The sequence below is a fragment of the Oryctolagus cuniculus genome, chromosome 7 (assembly GCF_964237555.1).
Source record: "Oryctolagus cuniculus chromosome 7, mOryCun1.1, whole genome shotgun sequence".
Taxonomy (NCBI): Eukaryota; Metazoa; Chordata; class Mammalia; order Lagomorpha; family Leporidae; genus Oryctolagus; species Oryctolagus cuniculus.
The window spans coordinates 150202953-150213601 of record NC_091438.1 but is presented as its reverse complement, the minus strand read 5'-3'; the positions used below and the strand labels follow the sequence as shown (position 1 = coordinate 150213601).

At 59.1% G+C, this 10649-nt stretch overlaps 1 protein-coding gene across 1 annotated transcript; it reads left to right on the top strand.

Annotated features, from left to right (window-relative positions):
• Window positions 1-6925: 6925 nt before the first annotated feature.
• On the top strand, window positions 6926-9384 carry FAM43B (family with sequence similarity 43 member B). Its single transcript, XM_070079201.1, has one exon. It carries the CDS (start codon window positions 7396-7398, stop codon window positions 8401-8403), a length of 1008 nt encoding a protein of 335 aa, XP_069935302.1. The 5' UTR covers window positions 6926-7395; the 3' UTR covers window positions 8404-9384.
• The last annotated feature ends 1265 nt before the right edge of the window (window positions 9385-10649 follow it).

Sequence of the window (10649 nt, the reverse complement as noted above, 5' to 3'; positions counted from 1 at the left end):
GGTGCAGTGGGTTAAGCCATAGCCTACAATGCCAACACTCCCTATCCAAGAACCAGTTCTAGTCCCAGATACGCCACTTTTTTTTAAAAGATTTATTTATTTATTTGAAAGGCAGATTTACACAGAGAGGCAGAGAGGGAGAGAGAGAGTCTTCCATCCTCTGGTTTACTCCCCAGATGACCGCAATGGCCAGAGCTGCGCCGATCCAAAGCCAGGAGCCTCATCCGGGTCTCCCACATGGGTGCAGAGGCCCAAGGACTTGGGCCATCTTCTACTTCTTTCCCAGGCCACAGCAGAGAGCTGGATGGGAAGTGGAGCAGCCAGGACTAGAATCGGTGACCATATGGGATGCCAGCATTGCAGGCAGCAACTTCACCTGCTATGCCACAGCGCCATCCCAGATGCTCCACTTCTGATATGGTTCCCTGCCAATACGTCTGAGAAAGCAGAAGATGGCCCAGGTACTGGGGCCCTGCACCAGGATAAGTACCTGGCTCCTGCCATCGGATCAGCGTGGTACGCCGGCCGCAGCGGCCATTGGAGGGTGAACCAACGGCAAAGGAAGACCTTTCTCTCTGTTTCTCTCTCTCACTGTCCACTCTGCCTGTCAAAAAATTTAAAAAAAAAAAAGTTACATAAAAAAGTTAGAAGAGAAAGTTGAGATAGTATACCAGAAAAGAGAACAAATATTTTCTAGAACAGAAAACTGGAAAGAACATTTTGAAAACACAGAAACTCAACCCCAGAGAACCAACCAAAATAGATCTGGAAAAAACAAAAACAGAGAAAATGAACCGGAGGAAATGAACACAGAAAAGTCCCCAAAATCGATCCCCAGATTAAAAGAGACTGATGTTCAGAACAAGGGGCGCACCGCCAATGCACATCATCAGAGACTTCAGGCCCCTGAGCACCCCAAAATCTCCCAGAGAGGAAAAGCACACACAGGGGATCAGACGTCAGAAAGCCGTCTGAGGGACAGCACTGTGGCACGCGGGTTCACCCTGCCTTCCAGTCCACAGCACCTGCTTCCGATGCAGCTCCTGCCAATGCGCACCCGGGAGGCAGCCATGACAGCTCAAGGACTTGAGTCCCTGCCACCCACCTGGGAGACCCGGATGGAGTTCCAGGCTCCTGGCTTTGCCCAGCCAGACTTTGGCAGACATTTGGGGAATGAGTGAGTGAAGGCACATCTCTCTCTAGCTCTGCGTGTGTGTGTGTGCATGCGTGCACATGTACCTTTCAAATAAAAATAAATAAATTTAAAAAAAGATTGTCATTTGACTTTTCAACAGTGGAGCAGATCTTCAAAATTCCAAGGGAAATGCATTTCCGTCTGGAATTCGATGCCAGGCCAAACCCCATCAAGGCTACTGGGGCCCACACTTTGCCAAAGCAAGGAAACAAACCGAGGTTGACACAGCGGGAAGCAAGAGATCCGGAGAACAGGATCACAGACAGAAAAGAAGCAAAGGCAGGCACCAGGATGGCTAACGTGTAGAGCAAAAGTCCAGGCCAGAGGGCCCCAGTGTGCGGAGTGACCAGCCCAGAGGCAGCCCCGGGAGGCGCGACTGAGAAGCACAAAAACCTGAGCACGCGTGGGCTGTGCGCAACCAGGCAGGAGGGACTGTGTGCAACCAGGCAGGGAGGGGCCAACCAGGCAGGGAGGGGCTGCACTGTCTGTCCAGGGCTGGGGGAGGCATAGTGATGGGGACAACAGCGAGCTGCTTCTTTTTTTTTTTTTTTTTTTTTTTTTTTTACAAAAAAGGAGACAATCACTAAGTTCTGATAAAGCAGACAAGCTGTCCCGTGAGGAAATGGAGCCCAGCACGGCTCACAAAGCTGGGCTTTGACCCCATTCACACCTCGTAGGAATTAAACACTGAATATTGTGCACCTGCAAAGTGTTCCGACTGAACGGAGACGGGAGGAGGGAGGGAGGAAGAATAATGTGTGGGTGGGGTGGACAAAAGGGCAAGGATCTCCAACGTCCACTGAGAGAACGCTTCAAACACGGGAAAAGCTGCATTAGAAGCGCTCTGGGGGGCCCGGCACTGTGGCGTAGCAGGTAAAGCCTCCGCCTGCAGTGCCAGCATCCCACATGGGCACCGGTTCAAAACTCGGCTGCTCCACTTCCTATCCAGCTCTCTGCTATGGCCTGGGAAAGCAGTAGAAGATGGCCCAAGTCCTTGGGCCCCTGCACCCATGAGGGAGACCCGGAAGAAGCTCCTGGCTTCGGATCGGCACAGCTCTAGCCATTGGGGTAAATTGGGGAGTGAACCAGCAGATGGAAGACCTCTCTCTCTCTCTCTCTCTCTCTCTGCCTCTCCTTCTCTCTCTGGGTAACTCTGACTTTCAAATAAATAAATAAACCTTAAAAAAAAAAAAACGAAGCCCTCTAGGAATACATAGGCAATGACAAAACGCCATCTAAAATGTGTACCATCGTAGTTGACTGTGCAAGGGAGAATTGAGACCAGGGAAGGGGGAGTGCCAGGGATTTTGTTTTTATTAACATAAACAAACTGTTTGACTTTTTAAACTAATTATATATAAATATATTAGAAGCAAAAATTAACCTGGGGGCAGGCATGGTGGTGCAGCAGGTTAAGTCATCACCTGTAACGCGGGCACCATGCATGAGCACTGGTTCAAGTCCCGGCTGCTCCACTTCCAACCCAGCTCCCTGCTTAGGAAAGCAGCGGAAGATGGCCCAAGAGCTTGGGCCCTGCCACCCACATGAGAAACACGAACGGAGTTCCAGTCTCCTAGCTCAGCCTGGCCCTGGCCCTGGCCCAGCTTCAGCTGGTGTGGACATTTGGGGAGTGAACCAGTCAATGGATGGAAGATCTCCTCTCTCTCTCTCTCTCTAACTCTGCCTTTCAAGTAAATTACATAAATCTTTGAAAAGAAAATGCAGTTGAAAAAGTCCGACTACATGCCCGTCTGTGAGTTAGTGAGGATTCAGTGCGCAGTCCGGCGCCCTCACCACGGACCGACGTGAAGGGATCGTCAAGAGCAGGGACAGCCTTGGGCTCTGCCTCTGTGCCCGAGACCAGGCCAGCTTTCCTCGCTGTCTGACAGACAGCGGCAGTGGGAGCTCCGAGACCAGCTGCATGAGGACCAAGTTTGGAAGAAGAAGAGCAGAAGATGAGCAGGAGCCTGGGGGGAGACAGGGAACCAGGGCGGGGGTGAGGAGAATGGAGACCAGGTGGGCGTGGGTAAGCAACACAGTGCCCCCCACCCACCCACCCACTAGGGCTGTGTTCCAAGCCTCTCGGTGAATGCCTGAAACCTTGGATAGGACCTCACACTGTCTACACCACACTTTTCCCTGGATACCAATTTATAAATTAGGCACAGTCAGAGATTAACGACAATGATTGAAAATAAACTACAACACATTTAGAACCATCTACTGTGACATACGCCGCAGGGAACGGGGGCTGTTGCTTACTGCACTTCCACTTAGCTTTACGGCTTCTTGTCACCATGTCCACATCACCAGCATCACTGCTCTCCAGGCTTTGGAGCCTTTATTAACTGAAATGAGGGTGCCGTGAGTACCGGCACTGCAATACCAGGACAGTCCACGCAGTCAGCCGGGCAGAGGGACAACTCCCGTCCTGCGCCGGAAGGAGCAGCACAGCCCAAGTCTTCATCGTGCTGCCCAGAACGGGGCACAATTTCAAACTTATGACTTGTGGGGCTGCTGCAGTAGTGTAGCAGGTAAAGCCGCCACCTGCAGTGCCGGCATCCCATATGGGCACCAGTTTGAGTCCCGGCTGCTCCACTTCTGACCCAGTTCACTGACAATGCACCTGGGAAAGCAGCAGAGGGTGGCCCATGTGCTTGGGCCCCTGCACCCCCATAGGAGACCTGGAAGAAGTTCTTTGGCTCCTGGCTTCAGATTGGCTCAGCTCTAGCCACTGCGGCCATTTGGGGAGTGAACCAGGGATAGAAGACCTCTCTCTCTCTCACTCTCTCTGCCTCTCTGTAACTCTGCCTTTCAAATAAATAAATATTTTTTAAATGACTTGCTTATTTCTAGAATCTTCCATGGGTTGATTGAAGGCAGCTGAAACCTGAGGGCAGCTTTGGGGTCAACAGGACTTAACAAAAAAACAGACTAGTGTAGCCAACACCATGGAGTAGCAGGCAAAGCCTGCAGCACCAGAATCCCATATGGGTGCCGGTTGGAATACCAGCTGCTCCACTTCCAATCCAGCTCCCTGCTAATGCACCTGGGAAAGCCATAGAAGATGGCCCCTGGGCCCCTGCACCCATGTGGGAGACCCAGAAGAAATTCCTGGCTCCTGGCTTCAGATCGGCCTAGCTCTGACCATTCCAGCCATTGGGGAGTGAACCAGCGGATCGAAGATCTCTCTCTTTCTCTCTCTCTCTCTCTGTCTCTCTCTCTCTGTCTCTCCATCTCTCTCTGTAACTATGCCTTTCAAATAAGTAAATAAATCTTTTTTTTTAAAAGACAATTACAGGCCGGCGCCGCGGCTCACTAGGCTAATCCTCCGCCTAGCGGCGCCGGCACACCGGGTTCTAGTCCCAGTCGGGGCACCGGATTCTGTCCCGGTTGCCCCTCTTCCAGGCCAGCCCTCTGCTGTGGCCAGGGAGTGCAGTGGAGGATGGCCCGGGTGCTTGGGCCCTGCACCCCATGGGAGACCAGGAAAAGCACCTGGCTCCTGGCTCCTGCCATCGGATCAGCGCGGTGCGCCGGTCGCAGCGCGCCGACCGCGGCGGCCATTGGAGGGTGAACCAACGGCAAAGGAAGACCTTTCTCTCTGTCTCTCTCTCTCACTGTCCACTCTGCCTGTCAAAAATAAATAAATAAATAAATAAATAAATAAATAAGACAATTACACTTGTGATCTCACACAATTATGGGTGACCTCCTCCTCCCCCAGTTTTTTCCAAAAAGTAAAGGGAATAGAAGCCACGCCCCCAGGAGTAAGGAAAGTGAGCGGGGCTAGGGAGGGAGTGGAGACTCGGGGGCTGCACGCTCCAACCTGCGTGGCGTTGCCAGCTACAAGGACACTCAGAGCCACCTGAGAACACACAGGCCATCCTTGGGACACACTCAGGCTAAGAACACTCTTGATCCGAAACTCAGACGCAACTAGATGTCCGCGTCTTAACCCCCGCAACCCTAAGGAGGCTACACCTCCCTTCAAACAAAAGCTTGGGGTTTTCAGTATTCCAGGCTGAGCCTATGCCCCTGGCCACTGCCACCAACTCCTGCCTCCAGGTGGGGAGGCCCCAGGAGCAAGGCAAGGAAGGTGGCCCAGGAGACTCCAGGCAGGACGCGTCAAAGGGTTTCCATGTGCCGACTTCCAGGTCAAAAGCCACACGCCTTCCTTTCTATAAAGGGAGTTGGTTGCCTTAATGTCACCAGCGGCCCAGGAGGTACACATGGCGCTGGGAAGAACCCGGCCATGATCACCGGCATCACACAGCCTGTTCTGTCCCTGGGAAGCCGGGCCACATCTGCCAGGCGGAGACAGCGGGAGACTTTCATGTCCCCCATGTGCTCATCTCTACCACCGGCATGCATTACTTTGGTAATCAGCAAAAGGCAATAAAGACACTTCCATACGGAAATGCGCAGAGCTGCAGCAGACCAGAAAATCTGTGAGGCGCCCTCCAAAGCCGAGCTGTGCAATTCGAAGAAATCCCCGGCCCCCGGTTTTTGTGTGTCGTGTTAGGAAGCCACGGAACCACACACAGCACTTTGCTTTGCTGTCTTACTGACTCCCCCTGGGATCCTGAACCCGGCCACTCACTGCTGCTGCCCGCTGGCCCGGAATGCTGCTGGTGGCCAGAGCACCCTTCCTTCCCACTGTCCCTGGTGTTCCCAGGTCACATGGTTGGGCCTGGCTCTGAATGCAGCCCCCCACCCCACCCCCACCAGACCTGGGCTCACTCCTGACCTAGAAGACGCCCCCCAGACGGCCCATTCAGAAACCGAGGATGAAATGCCTGGGGCCCATCTCAGAGCTGTCCCGGGAGTCTAGGGCGCTTGTGGCTTGAATGGACTCTGCAAAGGTGCAGAGATGTGTCCCAGACCCTGGGACAGCTGTCTCTCAGTCCGTCAGAATCCTCACTTCCCATCAGGGAGGCCCAGGGCAAGATGGAGACACCCCAGCTGTGTAGAGCAGGTGGAAGGTTGGGGGCCCGGGGAGCCCTGGTGTGACCTTGGCCATTCAGTTGAGCCGGGCTGGGAGGGAGGATTGAATGAGATAACCAATGCTGGATATTGGGGACAGCTAAAGCGCTCACAAACAGGAGTTGATCTGTGTAATCTTCCCCGGACTCCTCTGCAATTCCCCCAAACCAGTCCGCCCTGGAAGGCTCTCCCGACCCTCTGAGCCCACCCTCCCTGCCCCAGTCCAGGGGACCCCGCACTGAAGCAGGCATGGGTCTCCCAGCTCAGGCACCGGCCTTGGCCCACGACCTTGTGCAGGAACCTGGGAGAAAGCATCACTGAGCCACAGTACTTTTCCACCGCACTGCTCAGCCACCGGCCACCGCAGCTGCCTCTGGGCTGTGCAGACAGGAGGCAAAGTGCACCAGGCCGGCGCCCCCAGGAACTCACCCCCAATATCAACCCAGGAGACATGCTGTGGGTGAGGGGCAGCCCAGTGGTGGGGGGCGGGGGGGGCGTCCACAGATGCCCCCCGCGGAGCTGGGAGGCCACTGGGGAAGCCGGAGGCATGGGCATTAGCCAAGCCCTCCGGTGCATTCCCAGCGACTCCCGCTCCTTACCCACCCTGCCGGCTCCCACCCCTCAGATAATAACGATTAAGCCGGTGGCAGGGCGCCTGTGCCGGGTCCGGGCAGCGCGAGCCTGCGCAGGGGGAGGGGGAGAGCAGGGCGAGGGGAGGGGACAAGAGAGCGAGCGGTCCCGCCCGGTGATGTAGGCAGCCCGGGGAGGTGGAGCCGCGACGCCTGGAGGAGTCCCCACCGCAGCCGCGCTCTCGGTCTACCCCACCAAGCTGCCGCCAGCCCCGGCTCCGGCGCCCTCCCTGCCGCCGCAGTCTGGGCGGCGGGGACCGCGGGAACCACCCTCCCCCCAACTCACCTGCTCGGGCCTGGGGGGCGTCCCTGCCCCTCCTTGCTACCCAGACGGCTGGAGTCGCTCCCAGCGAAAGCTGCTCTTGGCCGCTCGGCCGCCGCCGGGCATCTCGGCGGGCAGACCGGCCGGCCCCCCGGCATCTGCGAAGCCAGCCCCGCCTGGCACTGGGCGTCTCCGGGCACCGCCTGTCTCCAGCTCCGCCCGGCTCCTCGCCACCCCGGGGCCACCGAGTGGGCCTCGGCGCGCCTGCCCCTCCCCCGGCCGCCCCGCGCTCGCCGCGCCCCCGGCCCCTTCCTTCGGCCGCCGCGATGCTGCCCTGGAGACGTAACAAATTCGTGCTGGTGGAGGACGAGGCCAAGTGCAAGGCGAAGAGCCTGAGTCCCGGGCTCGCCTACACGTCGCTGCTCTCCAGCTTCCTGCGCTCCTGCCCAGACCTGCTGCCCGACTGGCCGCTCGAGCGCCTGGGCCGCGTGTTCCGCAGCCGGCGCCAGAAAGTGGAGCTCAACAAGGAGGACCCCACCTACACCGTGTGGTACCTGGGCAACGCCGTCACCCTGCACGCCAAGGGCGACGGCTGCACCGACGACGCCGTGAACAAGATCTGGGCGCGCTGCGGGCCGGGCGGGGGCACCAAGATGAAGCTGACGCTGGGGCCGCACGGGATCCGCATGCAGCCCTGTGAACGCGGCGGCGCCGGCGGCTCGGGGAGCCGCAGGCCGGCGCACGCCTACCTGCTGCCGCGGATCACCTACTGCACGGCGGACGGCCGCCACCCGCGCGTCTTCGCCTGGGTCTACCGCCACCAGGCTCGCCACAAGGCCGTGGTGCTGCGCTGCCACGCCGTGCTGCTGGCGCGGGCGCACAAGGCGCGCGCCCTGGCCCGCCTGCTCCGCCAGACCGCGCTGGCGGCCTTCAGCGACTTCAAGCGCCTGCAGCGCCAGAGCGACGCGCGCCACGTGCGCCAGCAGCACCTGCGCGCGGGGGGCGCCGCCGCCTCGGTGCCCCGCGCCCCGCTGCGCCGCCTGCTCAACGCCAAGTGCGCCTACCGGCCGCCGCCGACCGAGCGCGGCCGCGGGGCGCCGCGCCTCAGCAGCATCCAGGAGGAGGACGAGGAGGAGGCGGAGGACGTGGAGGAGCGCAAGGGAGAAGCCCCCCAGCGCGAGCGGCCTGAGGTGCTCAGCCTGGCCCGGGAGCTGAGGACGTGCAGCCTGCGGGGCGTCCCGGCGCCGCCACCGCCGCCGCCGCCGCCGCCGCCGCCCGCGCAGCCCCGCCGCTGGAAGGCCGGCGCCAGGGAGCGCGCGGGCCAGGCGCGCTGAGAGCCCTGGGGGCAGGACTCCCGGCCTCAGACCCGGGCCCGCCGGACTCACCGCCTCTAACCCCGGCCCTGCCCGCTTCGGCTCCCCACCGGTCCCTGGCCCTGCCTCCCTCCTGGTCTGGGCTGTGGCCCTCCTCCGCCCCTCTGCCTCCTCCTGGCTCAGGGTGCCACCTGCCCTGCCCTTGACTGTGGGGGGAGGGGCGTACTCACCTCTGCCCACACCCGGAGCTGCCCGGGGCCCTCCACAGTGGAACTGCCTCCCAAGCTTTGCACCGCAGCTGCCCACGACCACCCTGCTCCCTCCCCAGAGACCTTTTCGAGAGAAGGGGGAAAGAAGTTTCCAGAAATCCAGGAGGATGGGTTTGTACTCTGGCCAGGTGGAGGCGGTGGCTTTGCCCTTGGTCCGGCTAGCGGTCCTCCCTGTGGTGAAAAGGACCCTGGAGAGCACGGGGCATGGGGAGGGCAAGGCGGCTGGGGGCGGCTAAGGCCAGGCCCAGGAGGGGCACTGGCTCTGTGGTCGCACCCATAGGGAAGAATCCTCAGGCCCCCTGCTGGGCCTCCCTGCCCCTTGGAGGATTCCTGAGACTCTGGAGAGCAAGGGGAGGGCTTTACCAAGTTCAACAGATGAGGCCAGGCCACAGGTCTGCAAGCAGGCAGCTGCCCCTCCTCTTAGGGTGGCCTTCACTCACCCCCTCCATCTGCCGACAGATGTGCGGGGGAGGGAGGGTGCCCAACAGGTACCCCACAACCAGGACCAAGGTGGCACTTCCGAAGGAGGTAAGGAGAACCTTTGGCAGGTGTCCTCAAGCTGAGGCTGGTCAGGGCAGGTAGACCCCAGAGTTTCCTAGCAGAGGGAGGGGTGTTAACCCCACCGAGGGAGTGGGCCCTGCCCAGGCATCTCCAGAGGCCACACAAAACCCAAAGACCCATGTGTCACCATGATCATTGTAAATAAAGTGGACCTGCTTTTCCAGCCCTGTCACCACTCCTGTGTTGTCTTTGATGCCCGGTCAGCTGGGGGTGAAAAGACCCTCCATCAGAACCCTGAAGACCCCAGCGGGGAGCCCCTGTAAGCAGCTGGAGCCAGCTGCCAGGATTGGGATGGGGCGAGGCTGACGCTGCGAGGCAGCTGGCCCCGTTTCACGGGGAGGAGGCAGCAGTACCTGCCTCGTCCCAAGATCGCCTGTGAGAAGTCCTGGGTGCGCGGCAGGGGGCTGTCTGTGCACCTGGCACTCAGGAGCAAGTGTCTCTGGGATGGTGGGCAGGAAGTGGGCTCTGGGCTGGGGAGGTTTCTCATAAGCCACGAGTCTTTGAGAAGGTTCATGTGCTTGTCCCAGCTTGTCCCCTCCCTGCATATGTGTGTAAGGAGCTGGGGACATCTGTCCAGACCCTGTGACAGACAAGGTGAGCCTTGAGCTGGGAGCTCTTTATCCCTGTGCTAGGCTGGGCGTGGAGCCCAGAGTTGCGGAGCCCCGGAGAGCAGCCTCTGCCGTGGCCAGCCGTCAGAATGATTCTGTTTCCCAGAGCTGCCAGCAGAGGTACCACTGTCCCCTCTCCTGGGGGGACCCACCCAGGGTCAGGGGGCTTTGAAGAGGGAAGCTGTGGGTGATGCCCCAGGGCTGACGAGGACGAAGTGGGCAAGGTGGCCCCGTGTGTTCACGGCTTCCCTCTGACACACGGCCAGGGCTTCTGAGCTGTTGCTCCTTATTTGCAGGAGACGAGGAAGTGGGAAGATGTCAGACCCAGGGCAGCCCTGGTGTTGGCTGAGACGACCTCACCCAGAAGCAAGGTCACGGGCACACCCGCTGTCACCAGAATCCCACAGTAGATATTTCCCATGCCCCTGCCGTGCAGCAGGCCCTGTGCTAGGCCCCGAGACCAGGAGTCCAGGCTCTCACAGCCTCAAGGGAGGGGCAGAAAACTAGGGAGCAGTGGCCGGGTAATAGTTCACAGTTCTGCCCCCAGCCTTGCCCTGCTCCTCCACATTCTCCAGAAGCCTCACAACGCACACTTAACACACATACACACACATGCATGCACACACACGAACACACATACACACACTCACACGTGTATGCACACACGGACACACATGCATACACACACGAACACATACACACATGCATACACACACGAACACACACGTGCGTGCGCACACATGCGTGCACACACAAACACACACGTGCAGGCACACACATGCATGCACATGTGAACATACATATGCGCACACGCATGTGAACACATGCA

Coding starts and splice junctions, on each gene's coding strand:
- FAM43B (XM_070079201.1), top strand. CDS start 7,396: ATGCTGCCCTGGAGACGTAACAAATTCGTGCTGGTGGAGGACGAGGCC.